Here is an 18,716-nt window from a genome sequence, read left to right on the forward strand (position 1 = left end):
GTGAAGACGGTGACGCAGATCAGTGACAGTGCACTAGTGCACTGCTGGTGAAGAGGCTGGGCTGGAATGAGAGGGTATTGGAGCCTGGAATTCTGGGGAAATAAGAGGTGCTGTATTTTGATTAGTTTGATTCGGGATCCATTCTATACAATGTAATGGGGTTTTCCCTTGAAAACCTAGCTCATGGGTGACTCACCTCTTTGAAGCAGGTAAGCTTGCTGGTCAGAGTCACTGGTTCTTGCCCCATGCCGGCTCTGCATTTCCATCAAGGACTGCCTACTGGGATCAAAAGCAACACTACTTGTGATGCACTGTAACCTTGCAACAGGACACCATTAACAGCCAATAGAATTGTGAGGGTGGGAAAGGAGTCAGAAAACAAAGCTGAAGTTCATAAGAACCAGAGTCGACTTGAGGGTGACTTTAGTGGCAGAGAGCTTGCCTAGCATACACAAGCCCTGGGTTATCCACCAGTGCTATGGAACCAGTGCTATCCACCCTGAACTCAGGACTAAGCTGATATTCTCTCTCTCTCTCTCTCTCTCTCTCTCTCTCTCATTTATTTATTTATGAGACAGGTTTTATCATTTATTTATTTATTTATGAGACAGGTTTTATCCTGTCAGTATAGTCCCGGCTGTCTTGGAACTCAGAGATCTGCCTAACTCTAGGTTGGTGCCATCACTACCTGGCTCTAACTTGATACTTTTTTTTTTAAATATTTTTATTTTATGACCATTGATATTTTGCCTGCATGTATGTCCTTGTGAGGGTTTTGGGTCCCCTGAAACTGAGGCTACAGACAGGTGTGAGCTGCCATGTGGGTGCTGAGAATTGAACCTGGGTCCTCTGGAACAGCAGTCAGTGCTCTTAATCACTGAACCATCTCTCCAGCCCCTCTAACTTGATTCTTAACTGCTACTAATACCAGGACAGAATATGATAAAAACACTAAGCAGGCCTTTGTAAAATCAGGAAATAGCTTAACTCTTTATTGATAGCAAAGTGGATGAGAGAAAAGTGGCATGCTTCTGGATCAAAATATTACATGGCAATTAAATATAAGAAATTATTTCACTTGCTAAGAGAAAAAAACAAACAACCCCCCTCCCCAAAAACCTGACAGGGTAGTGGTGGTGCACAACTTTAATCCCAGCAGTGGGGGCAGGAGGGGCAGAGGCAGGCAGATCTCTGTGAGTTCGAGACCAGCTTCATCTAGAGAACAAGTTCCAGGACAGCCAGGGATATACAGAGAAATCCTGTCTTGAAAAACCAAAACAAACAAAACCCACATTTTTTTAAAAAAATTAATAAATAAAAAGAAAAAAGATTTAAATCTTCATCAAAAGTTCACAATCACATGATATAAATAAAATTGCATAACAATAGCTATAATGATCATTTTGTACCTTAAACACAGACAGAATCAATATTGTCTTCCTTAAAGAATACCATATTGAGAGCTGGGAAGATGGCTGAGCAGTTAGGAACACTCATACTCTTATCAGAGGACCTGGGTTTGGTTCCTAGCACCCACACAGTGGCTCACAACTATCTATAATGCCAACTCAGGGGGTTGGATATCCTCTCCTGACTTCTGCTAGCATAAGGCATCTGTGTGGGGCACATACAAATATACAGGCAAAACACTTATACACATAAATAAATCTTAAAACTTTGGCTAAAAATAGCATGCAGGGATTTGTGTGCATATTTGTATGTAAAAGTATAATACGGATGGTGTGGCTACTCACCAGATTCCTGGTTTTACAGAGTAAGCAAGGGGGGGGGTGTACACTGAAGGATGGGAAAACAAGAGAGACTTTAGCTCTGGCTACACCTCCCTTTGTACCTGGGGTTGGTGAGGCGGCTGAGCTGGCAGAGGCACTGCTGAGAGCTTGAGTCCAGTTCCTGGGACCCACGTGGAGGAAGAAGAGAACTGCGTCCTGCAAGCTGCCCTCTGCCCTCTATATACAAACTGTGGCAAGCATCCATAGCCCACGCAAAAATGAACGTAATGAAAGTTGTTTAAAGAGAATTTTAAAAAATACTTGAAGCAAATGACATAAACAGTTCATTTAGAATGGTACACATACCACTTGTGTTATTTTGTTTTCTATGTAAACATATTTTAAAACCTCTTTCAATAAGCCAGACATTTGGTGTATGCCTGATCTTCAGTAGCACTCTAGAAAGTGAGGCAGGAGGACAAGTCTGAGGTCAGCACATAGTGCATAGCAAGTTCTAGACCAGTCTGGGTTACAGGGTATGACCTGCCCCAAAACAAACAAACAAAAGAAAAAATAAGTTTTTGCTTGGCGGTGGTGGTGCACGCCTTTAATCTCAGCACTTGGAAGGCAGAGGTAGGTGGATCTCTGTGAGTTCGAGGCCAGCCTGGTCTACAGAGCAAGTTTCAGGACAGGCTCCAAAACTACAACAGAGAGACCCTGTCTCAAAAAACCAAAAAGAAAAAGGTTTTAAAGTCAGAATTTGGTAAGTATTTTTTTTAAACAGATAATTTAAGGCCGGGTAAGACACTGGGATGCAGAATGTTATTTTTTACAGCTTATTTCAAAGCAAGGGAGTTGGCCAGGTTCCTACAGGCTTCTGTAAGCTTTGCTCTGAGCTGAACTGTGTGAAACACAAACAGATGAGGTGTAGGGAGATCTTCTCTGATGCGAATGAAGACATGGGTTCTACAGCGGACCTCTGTGAGTGCTGACCTGTCTGCCACGTCTCCTCTTGCTTTATCTTACCTGCCTCCATCCTCAAAGTCATTGTTCTCTTTCAGCAAAATCGCCAGCTGCAGGGCCAGCTGCTCCTTTTCTTCATGAATCTTCTCTCTTGCTGCTCTCTCAGCATGAAAATCTGAGCAGTACACCTCCATCTGTTAGAGGAAAAGGTAAGTAAGTTACCATGGAGATGAGCGTGGATTCAGCGATGACCCTGTCTGAGGTCAGGGTCAGTGCTCCACGGGTGGACATGATTTGGGGATGACACAGAGCCTTCTGCTGCCACCTGCTGTACTAAACCGTGGCTTTCCAATGCCATTAAACAGTAGATATAAGTTGTGTGCATGTGGGTGCTTTAAACCCTGAGAGCTACCAAACTGAAACAGATGACTTAAGGAATGCATGCATCATTAATTCAGTAAAATGGTATTCAGGAAAAGGACATAGTAAATGGTTTACCAGAATGTTAGTCTTAAGCTAAATTTAAAATAAATAAATAAATAAATAGTATTTGTTGAATTCCAAACATGTGAGGTCTTATGTTGGTTGCTTATTTCACCTCATCAAAAGTCCTCAGAATAGCACCTGGGAGAAGGAGGCAGGAGAATCATGTGTCTATTCAGGTCTATGTTACAACTCCTGGTCTGTACAGCAAAATCCTGACTTTAAAAAGTCCTGGAAATACAAATTCGCCATCATTTTTCAAATGGACTTAATAGCCCCCAGTCTTAGGAGAGCCTGGCTGAGCACAGCAGCACAAGCCTGTGATCTCAGTGTTGCAGAGGTCGAGGCAAGAGGATGTTGAGTTCTAGCCTCGCCTGGGCTACACAGCAAGACTGTCTGAAAAAGACATTTGTTTAGTTACGTCAGTGTTTGAACCTAGACAGAAGTTTTATTTTCCCTGAACTTTCCATAATTAAGCCCTTTTCTCTGCACCTGTGGCCACCAGCCTCCACTGTGGCTCCATGATCTTTATGTCCTGGTACTGAAATTCTTCTGTGCTCTCCTCCCACAGGTCAGCCTGTGTAACTCAGGATGCCACAGAAGGGTGGTTAGTGGATTCTTTTTTTTTTTTTTTTTCTTGGTTTTTCGAGACAGGGTTTCTCTGTGGTTTTGGAGCCTGTCCTGGAACTAGCTCTTCTAGACCAGGCTGGTCTCGAACTCACAAAGATCCACCTGCCTCTGCCTCCCAAGTGCTGGGATTAAAGGCGTGCGCCACCACCGCCCGGCTTGGTTAGTGGATTCTAAAACCAGCTCATAAGGACACTGTGGCTCATGCCATGCTCTCTTCTGGATCATGTGCTTTGAGGTCAGCTGTCATGCAATGAGCAGGTCTCTGGGGAGGTCCACACAGGGAGGGCTCCTGACAGCCATGTGACTGTCATCTTGGGAATGGCCTGCCAAGTCCATTTTTAGTGCAGCCTCATGAGAGACTGAGCCAAAGCACCTCCCTCCCTTGCTGGGCTGCTCCTGGATTTTCACCTATAGAATCTCTACGTGAGACAACAAATGTTTGCTTCTTTTTGAGCTGCTAAGCTCTGGGGATAATTTGCTATATAGCAAAGTAGATAACTGATACATTATGGCAATGATTTCATTGTTCTCAAATCATAACATGGAACAACCATTTCATAGAGAATGAAAGTGATATGAACATTGTTTTAACAGCAGTTTTAAATCTTCTTTTGCATTCTTTTGTCTTGTTGTATTTTGAGACAATATCTCATTATGTAGCCCTGGGTGGCTTGGAACTCCATATGCAGACCAGGTTCACTTCAAACTTGTAGTCATGGGTTTGTGCCACATGTCCTACCTTCTGGGTGCTAAGATTGCAGAATGCACCATTGCACCTGGTGCCAAGGTTTCTTTTCTTTTTTTAAAAAAAATATTTTTTTTGTGTGTGTGTGTGTGCTCATGTGTTCACGTGCAGGCATGCACACGTGTGTGCAGTACCTATAGAAGTCAGAAGAAGGTGTTGTGTTCTCTGCACTGGAGTTACAAGGGGTTTGAGTTGCTGCCTGACATGGGTTCTGGGAGCTAAAACTGGGTGTTCTGATCAGCTCATGTTCTAGACCATGTCTCACCTGAGTCCTGAGGACAGCCATGGTTTCCAGGTCCTCCTCCTGCTTAGCAATGGTCTGTTTCATCTTGTCCATCTGAAGCTGCTTGGATGCCAAAGCCCGCTCTGCCAGCTCCAGCTTTTCATGAAGTTCTTGCAGCATCATCTTGTCCACCTTTTCTGCCTGAAAAAAAAAAAAAAAACTTCCTTCTAGAAATGGCTCTGAGACGATACAGCCTACTTTAGGAAAAGAGAAAGGTTTAAAAACCGTCAGCTCTAGTGTTACCTAGCAGTGACAATTCATTCAGGAAGTTGTAGTCACTTGTGACTTGTAAGTAATCACTTCCTCGTTTAAAACAATTTCTTAAAAGGTAACCCTGAACGTAGCATTGTTCACAGTATATGAATTCAGATCTTTAGCACACATCAAACATCAGATAACTGTCAAATACACAATAACAACAAGCCCTACTCTGATGAGCTCCTCAGGCATGGATACTGCTATTTATCTTGTTACTTTAACTTTTTTTTTTGATTTTCGAGACAGGGTTTCTCTGTAGCTTTTTTGGTTCCTGTCCTGGAACTAGCTCTTCTAGACCAGGCTGGCCTCGAACTCACAGAGATCCGCCTGCCTCTGCCTCCTGAGTGCTGGGATTAAAGGCGTGCGCCACCACCGCCTGGCGTTACTTTAACTTTGTAAACACGCTTATATTTAAAAGGGATTAGGTCCTTGCTGGGCATTATGGCTCACACCTTTAATCCCAGCACTCAGGAGGCAGGGACAGGCACAACTCTGAATTCAAGGCCAGCCTTGTCTACGTAGTGAATTCCAGGCTAGTCAAGGCTATATAGAGACTCATTCTCTAGATAAATAAATGCTTTTTAAAAGCTATTAGGTTATAATAGTCTTTTCTTTGTTGTTTTGTTTTGTTTTTGTTTTTGTTTCGAGAGAGGGTTTCTCCGTGTTAACAGCCCTGGCTGTCCTGAAACTTGCCTTGTAGATCAGGTTGGCCTCAAACTTACAGAGCTCTACCTGCCTCTGCCTCCCAAGTACTGGGATTAAAGATGTGCCCCACCATGCCTAGCTCTTTTTTTTTTTAATGAAATAGAAAGGGCTGGGCAATTATCCAGTCCATAGAGTGCCTGCTGTGTGTGTGAGGTCCTGAGTCCAGAGCCTCGGCCAGAGGTGATGGTGACTCTTGTCTGCAGCCTTAGTGCTGGGATCCAGAGACAGGAGGGTCCCTGGCTTGCTAGTCAATTGGTGAGCTTCTGGTTCAATAAGAAAGACAATCAAAATTAAGGTAAACTGTCTTAAAAAATAGCAAACATCAACTCTGGCGTCTACATGTACACACCAGTATGAATATGGATGGACGCAATCTTAGCTACTCAGGAGACTGAGGCAGTAGGATTGCAAGTTCAAGATCTGCTCAGGTAACTCTGTGACTCTGTAAGAGGTGAAGGGCGGAGGATGAGAAGTAGCCCAATAGTAGAACATAGCTTGTAGGAAGCTGTAGGTTATATCCCCACTATAGGAATGAAAGAGGGGAGGAGGGATAAAAGAAGGGAAGGAGGGAGTGGTAACAAGCATTTTTTTATAAGGATATAAATTGAAAGACTTAATTCACAGGCTTCATGGCCTGTAAATTTTATATCATGCTGGGCATTGTTATTAATTTAAATTAAATGCTGCAAATCCAGGGTTCCAAGTTCACTGCCAGCAGGCAAGATGCCCTTGCATAATTTCATTCAGCAGATGGCCATAGCCACCTGTCTCCCTGCACACCGTTCACATAGGAGCCCAGGCTCTCAGCTCTCCTCCAAACAGACCCCGAGAAACATGAAAAGCCATGCCCTGCCTGGTGAACATCAGCACTGTCTCCATACACAAGCAGGAAAAGCTACAATGATTTTGACATAACTGATAACTGCAAAGCACTTTCTGAAAACAGACTGAGTTGAGGGGTCATGCATTTATTTACTTATTTATTTTTGTAGATAAAATGTTCAATGGGTTCTGTCCACCAGACTATGGAAGTCTATTTTTTCTCTAAAAATACCTGTTTTCTGGTTAGCTCCTCAATTGTTTTCAGTGCATTGTTATGTTCCTGAAGAAGTTTGTTGTGTGTTGACTGCAGAGTGGCTAACCTGGATCTATTAAAACATGATATTAAAAAATGGAATCATGAGAGAAATGTCACAGAAACGCTTGCTCTTGTTTCCCCAACAGCCTTGAAAGCTCAAGCAGAGGAATCTCTGCTTCCCCCAGCCCAGCACTGACTTTTCATCCTCCGTCTTGGCTTGCTCCATCTTGATTTCAGCGCGCATGCTTTCCACCTGCAGCTCTAACTTCTTGTTGTTATACACGAGCTCTTGCTTCTCCGTCAGCTCTGATGGGGTGGCCGAGTTTTTCCTCTCCAGAGCCTGGCACCTGAAAAGACGAATATTTCATGAGGAGAAACCAAGCTTTGCCACTCCCGTGGCTTCTGCGCAAATCCCCAAAGGACTTAAAATACAGAGTGTGTTAGGGCTACAGGATTCATGGAGGCAAATAAAATACTTTGTTCTTTGCTTCCTACTTGCTTTTTGTTCTGTTTCCTTCTTCCTTGCTTCTTGCTTAGGAGCAGCTCATACTGAAACCCCTGGGTGCCTTTCAGAGTTTAAAAAGTGTGTCTGTCACAAAGACTTGGATTTCTGATAAGGATTCAGTAAGAGGGAAGGAGAGCTCCTGAGCTTCTCTTAGAGATGAGAAAGAGAACTTCAACAGAATAATAGGAAAACCAAATAAATGATAGCTCTGTGCAGGGTGTTAATGCCAAGCAATTCAACATCTCACAATATGTTAAATATCACAATATATGCATATCATATGAACTTTGACAAAACTGAGGTTCGGGGAGGTTAAATTGCTTGACTACTGTGACATCAACTTGGTTTGCTAGCTTTGGCTAACACCCCTTTAACATTTTTATTTACTTGTCTGCTTTGTGTGTATGTGTCGGGATGTGCAAGTGGAAATCAAAGGACAATTTGGGGGAATCAGTTCTGTCCTTCCATCTTGTGGGTCCTGGGGATGGAACTAAGGAACTCAGGTTGTCAGGTCTGGTGGCAAGTGTCTGCTCACTGAGCCCCCCACCCCTTTTACACTATTTAGTTCAGGCTGGCCTCAAACTACCAACCTTCCAGCCTCGGCCTCTCCAGTGCTGAGACTGAAGTATTGTGCCACCACTCCTGGCTGGGGCAGCTCTCCTACTCCTAGGCCTACCTCAGTATTGGGTGTTAGACAGGGTCTTGGCCATGCTAGGCAAGCACTCCAATCCATCAGCTAAATGCTTAGCTGTCAGATAGTTCCTTAAATCAAGAAAAACGAGCAAGGGCCGAATTATCACTAACTATGCCAGTTTTAATGACTCAAACGATTGACTGGGATGGGCCTTTTCTAAATGACCCCACCCGATTCTATGCTCATTCCAGACATCTTTTGCTTGCTTATCAACCCACAGCTCTGTACAATGGTCACATAGGCCAGTGCTCTTCACAGCACAACCTGAGTCCTCCTGTGTCCTCATGACTCAGGTGACAACAATGGCTTCAGGCTTATACACCAACTTCAAAACTCTTTTTTTTCTGAACCATATTTCAGATAGGTCCCTGCTTTTCTTCAATCAGGAATAAAGTAACAAAACCATTTTGATATAGTAACACGCTTCATAAATCATGCAATAAAATGAACTGAGTTATTACTTTTCTTGAAGTCTCTTCTTCATTAGCTCAGCCTCACTGAGTTTCGTGTGTGCCTCTTGAAGCTCCTTAAACAGAGATGTTACTCGAACATTCAGTATTTCCACTTCGCTTCCAACCTATCACATAGACAATGCCGGACATTCACATAAGAAACATCAGAGCGGACATGAACCGTGTGTGAGAAACAGCCCACACCACTAGCATCCAGCTAACACTGATTGATACCCCAAATAGATTGAATTTGGACAAAACCTCAAGTGCCTTGTGGGAAGAGCAGTCTTCTGGGTATGCTTCTATTTCCGTGTAGAGCAACTGTCAATCTGAGCATGCGTGATAATGGATTTACTATTAAACCCCACCCTAATCATGCTTCAGGAATCACAGGTCACAGAGATATCAAAGTGCAATCTTATTTATCTGGGGACAGACTTGGACCCTACTGCCTTGCCTACTTTGCTTCTAGTTTTTGTTATTATTTCTGTTATACAGCTCTTTTCCTGGAAGTCTGCCTATTGTTTCAGGACAGCTCAGAAACGTCAATACTTTCCCATAACTGTTGGTTCATTTCAGTTAATGGTGTGCTGTTCCGCAGAAGAACTCTCTTCATCTACGTTCACTGTGTTCCCTCTCCACCCAGCCCTCTGCCTCACCGCCTTCCTCCTTTGTTTCCCTTTTGTAGCCACGCTGGTCTGGAACCTGCTCTGGAACATAAGCTGCCCTCAAACTTGAAATCCACCTGCCTCAGCCTGCCAGGCACTGGGATTATAAGGGTGTGCACCATTGTGTCAGACTTTGAAATGTTCTCCATTGCCTTAACGTAGGGACTCAGAGTCAGACAAGGTGGTGCACATCTGTAATCCTAGCACACCTGAGTCAGGAGCATCAAGAATTCCTCTCCAGGGCTACATAGTTCATCAGAGCTTAGCTATGGCTGCACAGTAAGATGCTGTCATTCCCTGACCCACCCCTCAGGGAAAAAAGGGAAGGAAGTAGCAAACAGTGTATGTATGTGTGTGAGTGTGTAAGTGTGTGTGTATGTGTCATGCCTATGTGTATTGATGAATACAGTGAACAAAAGGATCCTTTTGTTTCTCTCTTAAGGACTTCTGTGAGTACCATAACTTCCTAGCTTTGGGAACTATTCCCAAGCTTTAGACTCTTCAGGCTCAAAGGCATATCTCTGAGTTACCATACAACGCTGAATATATATATTCAGGAACATTTTTTTTATGCCAACTTCCTTGTTCCTACTAATGCTGAGACAGAAGCAAGCTCTTCCAATTCTAAAAGTTTTAGAGCCCTGTCCACAAATGATCTCATCAAAACATAGTCAAAATGTCTTCCATGTGGTGGGCTTTGTTGGCTTAAGGATTTAGGGGGTAACATCAGTCAAGAAGATGCATGTTTCATATAGTACAGATTGGAATACATCTTACTGTGATTGACATGGAGTTCAAACCCAGGATTAGGAAATGAAAAAAAAAATAAAAAATATTCAGTAACAAACAGAAAGTTTCCATTTCTAAAGTAAACAGCACAACATAAGGCTTGAACTCACAGCTACATCACCAATGGGGGTGTGATAATTTCATAGTAGTGTTATACCCACACTTTCTGGGTCTTTGTCCTCTTCACCCTCTTCTCTGCTCCCCTCTGTCTGGGTCTCAATCTCAGAACGGTTATTTGCTTTCTTTTCAAACTCTGAAATTCTGAAAAACAACAACGGAATGTAGAAAGTTTGACCTTCTGCAAGAGGGTCAGCATTGTTGAAGCCCTCAGTGAACGCTCTCAAAGCTGGAGAAGAGAGGGGTCTTCAGTCTCTTTGTATTCATCTCATTAGCAGTGGCCTTGTTCTCTAGCCTACACTAGGAGAACTGCTCTGACTGAGGATGAGCACACACAGAACACAGCTGTGACTGAGGATGAGTACACACAGAACACAGCTGTGACTGAGGATGAGTACACACAGAACACAGCTGTGACTGAGGATGAGTACACACAGAACACAGCTCTGACTGAGGATGAGTACACACAGAACACAGCTCTGACTGAGGATGAGTACACACAGAACACAGCTGTCTCTGCACAGATGAAGCCAAGAGACTGCGGGTGAAGGTGGCAGACTGGCTGCCATGGCAGGACAGGTCTGTAATCTCAGCTCCTGGGGAATCTGAGGGAGAAAGCAGAAGTTCAGAGGCTGCCTGGGTGACCTAACAACTGCTGTCCAAGGCCAGCCTTGGCAACTTCAGAGGACCCCAAATCAAAACGAAAAGTAAAAAGAGAGCGAGGGATGTGGACCAGTGGTAGATTGCCTAGCATGCCTATGTCCCTGGCTTCAATCTCCTGTGCTTAAGTACATAGTAGGTTCCGTATATACATGTAATTCTTCTCCCACTACAAATCCTACAAATGTAACTTTCAAACAGACACAAGCCTACAGGAACAAAAAGACAGCAGCAGCAACAATAAACGTTCCTGTACAGAATGAGTAGGGCAGGGTTAGTGTTCTAAGAAAGCTGGACCCTAAACCAAGAATAGGAAGGGCCAAGGAGTTACCTGTGTCGTACTGCTGAAACTCTTTATGGTTTGGGAGTTGGGGATATTGTGTGTATCCACAGGATGGGGGGGGGCAAATAAAGACAACTGGAAATGATAAAATAAGGGGGCTCAGGATGCAGACATGTTTAGCACAGTTGAGGGACTGGTTTCCTACCTAAAGGAAGGGAATTTACATTAGACAGATGAAGCCCTGGCTCTCTCCTTTTCATGTCAAGAACCCCACCATCTAGAAAGATATTATCTAAGCAGGAGATGGGAGGCATTCTCTGGAGAATTGGACTAGGGACAGGCAAAACATTTTAAGGTTTCAGACACAGCCTCACCAAGGAAATCCCCAAGTTGAGTGTTTCCAAAGCTTCAAGTAGCTTTGAATTCTCCTCCTTGCTAAATCTAAGCAGCCAAGATCACTAGACATTTGAGGAAAACCTTGAAATAAAACATATTCTGATCTGAAAATAGAACAAATCAGTGTAAAGGAGAGATTATCATTAATATCCCTAGAGACCCAAGACATTATTTATATCCACTAAAAATTAAACAAATCTACCCTAAAATGATGGACAAGAGTGAGCAAGAGAACACAGATAACAGGAACACAGGTTAAGAAAACCACATGATTAGTTCTATCTAAAAATAAGAGATGATAGCAGGTTTTTTTATAAGTGAAAAAGGACCAAGTTAGGACAAAATCCCCACATTAATCGAGATTGCTTTGTAAGGACAGAAGAGCAGGAGTCAGGAGAATGAAACTGAGTGAAAAACAGCTTCCAACTAAAACAGGCGTCAAATATCAGACCCTGCAGGGGTGAGGGAAAACAGCACCAAGAAGTTCTATACAAAAATAGTCAGAATCAGAAAGGCAATGGGTTTCTCAGCAGTAAAAATAGAAGTACAATAAAGGAATGATTTCACACTTCACATGGAAAACAATCAGCCCAGAGTTCCCTATTTAGCCAAACCATTGGTCGAGTATATTCCCTATTTAGCCAAACCATTGGTCGAGTATAAAGACGGACGGATAGGCAGATCTTAGAAAATAGTCTTCTCTAATATTCCTTCTCAGTAAGTCAGTAGAGATGTAATCAAGAGATTGGGAAAACTTGGAGATACAGTTAGGTAGAACACCACCTCCAAAACTCAAGATGAAATTTTTGTGGTTAGAGGATTTTTTAAAAAATTGAATAAAAACATAATTTATGAGGAAATATGTAATATGATCCCATTTAAGTTTATACCACAGCGGACTGGGATAGGTACATAGAAAAATCTGTCAGAAAAAGGAAGCAACAATTAACATAAGATTCAGAGGAATTGCGTGTGTGTGTGTGTGTGTGTGTGTGTGTGTGTGTGTTTATGCATATGAATACAGAGGTCAGGAGAGGGCATCAGATAGATCCTCTGGAGTTTCAAGCAGTTGTGGGTGCTGGGGACCACACTTAGGTCCTCTGTAAGAGCAGTATATTCTCTTGACTGTTGAGCCTTGTCTCCAGCCCTTTATGTTGACACTCAGTTGCCTTGGCACTGTAGCAGCCCTGCCCTCATGAGAGTCGTCATTTCAGGAGTGGGTTCCTAATAAAAAGGCTCGGATAAAAACTTGACTGTTTTCTGTTGAAAGCTTCCAGAACTGTAGGCTGACTACACTTCCACAGTTTATAACCCATTCTGTTAAAGGAGCAGAAAACAGACCAAGACATTAAGCAAACGTGTAAATGACTGATTTTGCACTGAGTTATAAAAGGTATAAGAGGGAAAAGTGATTGTTGCACAGTGCATGGTTTGACTGTGAGCAGACACGTACATACATGCACACATGTATGCCTAAATGCTCAGCAACGTGAACACTGGGGACTCATGTGACTAATGCTTCAAATTATTGATTTCAGCTGTGAACAGGAGTTAGCGAAAGTCCAGAAATGCATGTACTGTGTTGATGATAGTTGTGCAAGACAGCTAAATCTTCCTCCTCCATACTTAGAGGTCAATATGTTGTATTTAAAACTTTCAAAGAAAATAACAATTTCAACCTTATCCATGAAGGCAGCTACCAAAGGGACCAGATGGTCTGACAGTGACCGAGAAGCAGGAATAGTGTGGGTGGAGGGGCTGGTCAAAGCACTGCTTCTCCACGGGAGTCTGGAGAACCACTCTCTGTCATTTTTGGGTTACAAGCTGTCCACCTTAATTGGTATGCAGTGCTGTCTCTCCAGCTGGGCCTATTCGGTCTATTCCATGGAAGAGGTGCCAGATGGCACAGGCAGGAGGATGGGCTTATTAACACTGTAGTACCGTTCATATGTGACACAGGTTTTAATCTATGTTTGGATTACAAGTTATCTTAATTTTCTGGGGCAAATACTCACTTTGAGTCATCTTTCCCTTGTTATTTAAACAGGGGCTACATTTCCTAAGAACTTCTTTCTCCTTACTGACTTATTGAGAGAAGTCAGCTGTGGCGGTGCACACTTTAACCTCAGCACTCAGGAGCCAGGGCAGGTTGATCTGTGTGTGCTCAGCAGAATTTATTACAGCATGGTCCAGGCCAGCCAGGGGCTACATAGTGAGATCTTGTCTCAAAAAAAAAAAAAACCCCTGAAACAAGAACATAACCCCAAATAACAAATCAACAAAACCAAAATGACAGAGAAAAGACAAAAATAAAAAGCCCTACAATGACATGAACCACGAAAGCTGTACACACCCCAAAGAAGACAGAAAGGCAAACCTACTACCATCCCTTTCCTCCATATATCACCTAAAATTGTGTTTTCCTTAAACTTAAATGTAGAACACCTGTATCCCTGTTTCCAGTGACCAGGGAGAAAGGCTAAAAGCTGGCCTGCTTATTTCAGAAAAACACAGGGTTGGTGTTGTAATGTGTTGTGCCATAACCAGTTTCAGTGTGTGCAAACCAGGCTGGGTGGCCACGTGTCCATGATGTGTGCTGGCTTTAGTCCTGCTGTGTCTGAGAAGCACCCACTATCCTGGTACCATCCAGAGAATATGAATCTTTGCAACTACTTACTGGCTTGCCCTGTTAAATACTGAGAGTCATCTGGGTCACAAGAGAGAAGTTCAATGTCATCAAAAAAGGAACCTTTCTAGAGTGCTCAGGGTTGGGTGTGCCCCTCTAAAGAGCCATCTATATCTTCCAGTATCTAGGGAGAAAGCTGTGTTTTTGTTTGTTTTGTTTGAAAGCAGGAAGAAGATTAGGAATATATGATTAGCCAGCTGCCAGGCTTATACATCTTCTATTTGTTATTCATCAACATTAAGGACAGAGTCCTGGCATACACAGCGTTGTAGATGAAGCTCAACACTATGCTGAGTGGAAGAAGGCAGTCAGAGAAGACCAGTGCTGTATTTGTCCAGGGCACAGAGATCTCCAAAGACAGAGAGTTGGTTACTGGGGCAAGCAGGTAGTGAATGCCGAGGGGAACTGACTCTTTATATGGGAGGAAATGGTCTAAGATTACATTGTGGCAATGGGCATACAGTCATGTGACTAAAAGCCTTGGAATGTATACTTTAAAGGGTGATCTGCATCTTATCTTATTTGTGTTTTACTAAAGCCATTAATGTTTCATATTAATAGTTCATACCTTTCTTTGGCTTCTCTGAGGGCAAATTCAAGTCTTTCTACCTTTTGGTTTCCTTCCCTTAGGCAGAGCAGGAGTTGGCTCACAGTTAATTCCTCAAACTCCATACATGTCCTGGCATCTTCTGTAGATTTGGTCCTAATAAGACATCACCAGCACATTCAGTATGGAAGTTAAAAAGGTTTTAATCTCAACAAAAATATCAAGGATAAGAACAGAGAAGTCCAACACAGCTGAAACCAACATCCTCCAATTAATTCTTAACTGCCCCAAGCACGGCTGATCCTATGGACACTGTTTAATTCTTCTTTGCACGCTGGGAAGGCTGCAGAAACTAACACAATGCTTCACGGAAGCTAACCTCATAAAGTGAGCACTCACTCCAGAGTTACTGTGTCCACAGTGGCTGGAGGTGCGGTGATCCCCAGAGATTCTGTTTCAGAGTGGACAGCAGATTAACTATTCAGGTCCATTCAGACCACTGCCCATTCCATCTTGGCAGAGACTATCATCTCTGTGAGTCAAGTGAAGAAAAGCCTTTCTGGTTTTGGTTTCACACAAAGCAGAGGCATGGAGACACTAATGTCAAATGTTACCTGATCAAGAGACACAGTCACAACAAACAAGCATCTGTTACCACCACCCAGTGACAGGATGCTCAGAGTGATGACGAAGACGGCAGGGATGGCAGCTAGTCTTTTGGCCATCTGCTAGGCTCACATAGCTAACAGCCAGGATTCAAGACTCCAAAGCTGAAACTCTGAGCCTAGAAACCACTACCAGATCCCTTACCAGACTCATACAAGGTAAGAGCCATTGGTCTGAAAGAGGAAGGAGTCTTTGCCTATGGAAATAAATGAAGAGGAAGTGGCTTAAAAATTACAAACACAGTTTTCTTCCTTCCCTCTACTTCCAGGAAAGTCTTGCTATTAAAATTAGCAATTTGGGGAAAGTTGCATTTTAAACCAAAAAAAAAAAAAAGCCAGTAATAACATTCACCTATGGCAATTATTCTGGTGGAAAACTGTTGGATTATTTACATTCTCCGTCACATGAGAACATAGGGACAGACAAAAAAATGTTGCTACTTTTTTGTGTCATTCTCTAGGCACATTTATCAAGTGATAGAAAAAATGGTTTTAAAAGTCCGTGAGGTAAGAAACGCAGAGGAATTCTGAGCAGACTGACAAGCAGACGGACTGATGTTGCCTGTACATGTGCAGAGGATCAGAGGACCAGCAGCTTTGGGGAAGACTGCCTTCAGAACCAAGTTCAGTGCCTAGATCTGCTGCCGCCTCTGCTCAAAGGCCGGCCCTCCCAGTATGCGTCTGTTCCCTAGAACCTGCTTGGGAAAGGCAGGTTTGAGATTGCCTAGGTAACGAGATGGGCTCAGTAGGTAAAGATGTTGCCGTCAAGTCTGATGGCCTGAGCTTGATTCTCAGAATCCACACAGTGGAGAGAACGTATTTCTATAAACTGTGTGCACATGTGTGCCTTCATGTGCACTGTAGCATGTTCCCTCCTCATCATGTACATACACACTAATAATAAGTTAAGGAAAAAGATCGGGGCACTTTCAAGAAATGTCCCAGTGATTGACAGTTATCACAGCCTTTGCCTCAGTAGCCAATATTGGTTACTGTGGCTTATTACAGTCAGGGAAGAATAGGAAGAGAAAGGGTACATCCCATTTAAGGAAGCTGGGCAGCCTGTTTACTTGAGTAGCTCTGACAAACAGAACTGCGGGCTAGGAATTCATCTTTTTGATTGAGGATAAACTTGTTTACATTTAGGATAGAGAGGAATTTGCTTACATTTCTAACAGAGAGGAAACAGCTCTGCAACAGAGGGTCGGCACTTGTTAGCCTTAAAAAGGCACCAGACATTGTTTTCATTCCCTGCTAGTTTGGGCTGCAACATTAAATGCCATTGAAAATGAGCATTAGCTCGTGGGAAGCTGAGGCAGAGCAGTTGCAGGTTCAGATTAAACCCAGGGAAGACCCTGCCTCAGAAAACGTTACTTTTCTTCAGCCCATGACGCCTGACCTCCAATGACAGGTTCAAAGTGATGCGGCTGCCCCTTCTGCGCCCCTGACAACTCTAGAGTTCGATCACCTACATGTTGAAGAAGTCTGGTCTTGTAGGTACAGGACTGTTCTTTAGTTCCTTCACTGCCCCTTCAGCTTCTCCTTCCTGTAAAAGCAGAGATGAAAGGAACTGAATACAACAGACTTGCAAGACAGATCTCTTTTCAAAAAAGGAAAAGATAGGAGTCCACCCAAGGAAAATACTTGGCTTTTGTATGAGAGATGACCTAAACTGGGTCACTCAAATTAAACAGAAAACACTCTCTCCTGGGCCTGCATGCCCTGTCCGGATTACATATTCTTAAGCTAAGGCATAACGGTTAATCTCCTGTCACACTCAAACCAACTTCATAAACACGTGCACGAGGCTTACAAAGCAATGGTTTGGCCAAGGCAGCTGCCGTTATAAATTTGCCTACACCACTGCCTGTTAGGGAATCAAAGCCTAAGGGACTCAGACTGACAGGATTTGTGAGCTGGTCATGTCTCAACAAGCTAATGGAGTAAATCTTCACACGGGCACAGAGATGGCTCGGGATGCTCTGGCTGTGCACTTCCTAAGCCACGGACAGAGTTTCCCAGCTCACAGCAGCAGGGTGAAGCACATCCATACTCACAATGATGTCACTCATCAGGGAGGAGAGGCCGCGTTTGGAAACATGACAAAATGTCTGCGTTTCCTGACGTTCATAGGGAGAAAGCAGATCTAACTTTGCGTTTCAGCCACTTGCAGAGAAGTACACTTTTCAAGTCATCATTCTGGGCACCTGAATGCACCTCAAATTTAGGGGTCATTTTCCAACTGGACTGATCTGTAGGGTAATTGTAAGGAGTTCCACGCTAACTGCTCCAGATCTGTCTCGTAGCTTAGGGGTCTTGCAAGCTGCTCTCCGGCCTTATCTACAAAGTGCACTTCTCTCCTTAATCTCTTTTCCTTCGTCGGATATGAACTCTGACAAAGGGAATGTCACTTCTATTACAAAGGATTTTGTCTGGTGTAGTTTTTACCCTCAGTTTAGGCATCTCTCAGCAGCACTGAAGGAGAGATCCCTCTGATGCTTATCCACCTGCTTTCTTCCTGTTATGGGGCTGAGCACACCCAGATATCATCAAAAGCGACACCCCACACGAGCTCAGTGCACACTGCCTCAGTTGGCCAATTCACTTGGGTTGCACAGAATTTAAGTGTGATAGCTCTGGCTTCAAACTCTGTCCTCAGAAGCCAAGTCATGGCTTCTAGCAAGGAGGTAAAGAGCAGATCCTCCTCCGTCTGCACCCAGAGTAACTGTTCTTCTTGCCTCCGCCCCAGCATTTATCTTACTGTTGATTATATGTATGTATGCACTGGTATGTAAATAGCGTAGGTGAGTGCAGGCACCATCTGAGGACAGAAGACTGTGTCAGTGCCCTGGCTGGAGCTAAAGACAGTTGTGAGCCACCCAATGCAGATGCTTGGAATGCAGCTCAGGTCCGCAGGAAGGGCAGATGTATTCTAACTGCTGGGTCTATCTCCAGCCACCACCCTTCTTTTTGAGGCAAGGTTTCCTGTTCCACAGGCTGGCCTTGAACTGGCTATCTAGTTTAGAATAACCTTGAACTTCTGCTCCTCCTGCTTCTACCTACTGAGTCCCAGGACTACAGGTGTGTGCTACTACACTTAGTTTCTGTGGCACTGGGGATGGAGCCCAGGGTTTCATGCATGAAACATGAATGGCCAGACTTATATGGCTAGTCCAAAGGAAACTACAATTCCCCAAACTACAAAAGGTAGTGCATGGTCTAGAAATGACAGTTGGCCCAGTTCAGGCTGGACTGTAGAAGGATTTCTGGTGGTTAGATAAAAGCCAACACTCCTTAGGAACTTGTGAACTGGGGTTCGTGGCTGCCACTGGCAGACATGCCCTCGGTTGACATAAACCTATAGATGCACATCAAAGCC

General features: G+C 43.6%; 1 protein-coding gene across 4 annotated transcripts in view; it reads right to left on the minus strand.

The window, feature by feature from the left end:
* Positions 1-18,716, minus strand: part of Optn (optineurin) — a 42,069-nt gene that overhangs the window by 5,353 nt on the left and 18,000 nt on the right. For 3 of the 4 annotated variants that reach the window (XR_258438.3, XM_005354856.2, XM_026782996.1), the window contains exons 5-13: positions 16,810-16,883; positions 14,694-14,828; positions 10,145-10,244; positions 8,536-8,651; positions 7,073-7,222; positions 6,852-6,945; positions 4,817-4,975; positions 2,757-2,887; positions 197-279 (exon numbers count right to left, since the gene is read on the minus strand). Coding sequence is in view for 3 of the 4 variants with exons in the window: in XM_005354856.2 (XP_005354913.1) it covers positions 197-279; positions 2,757-2,887; positions 4,817-4,975; positions 6,852-6,945; positions 7,073-7,222; positions 8,536-8,651; positions 10,145-10,244; positions 14,694-14,828; positions 16,810-16,883 (1,042 nt within the window). In the remaining variant the exon portion in view is untranslated. The remainder of the gene's footprint in view (positions 1-196; positions 280-2,756; positions 2,888-4,816; positions 4,976-6,851; positions 6,946-7,072; positions 7,223-8,535; positions 8,652-10,144; positions 10,245-14,693; positions 14,829-16,809; positions 16,884-18,716) is intronic. The other variant, XM_026782997.1, reaches the window with a different exon arrangement.

The sequence above is a fragment of the Microtus ochrogaster genome, chromosome 16 (assembly GCF_000317375.1).
Source record: "Microtus ochrogaster isolate Prairie Vole_2 chromosome 16, MicOch1.0, whole genome shotgun sequence".
NCBI lineage: Eukaryota > Metazoa > Chordata > Mammalia > Rodentia > Cricetidae > Microtus > Microtus ochrogaster.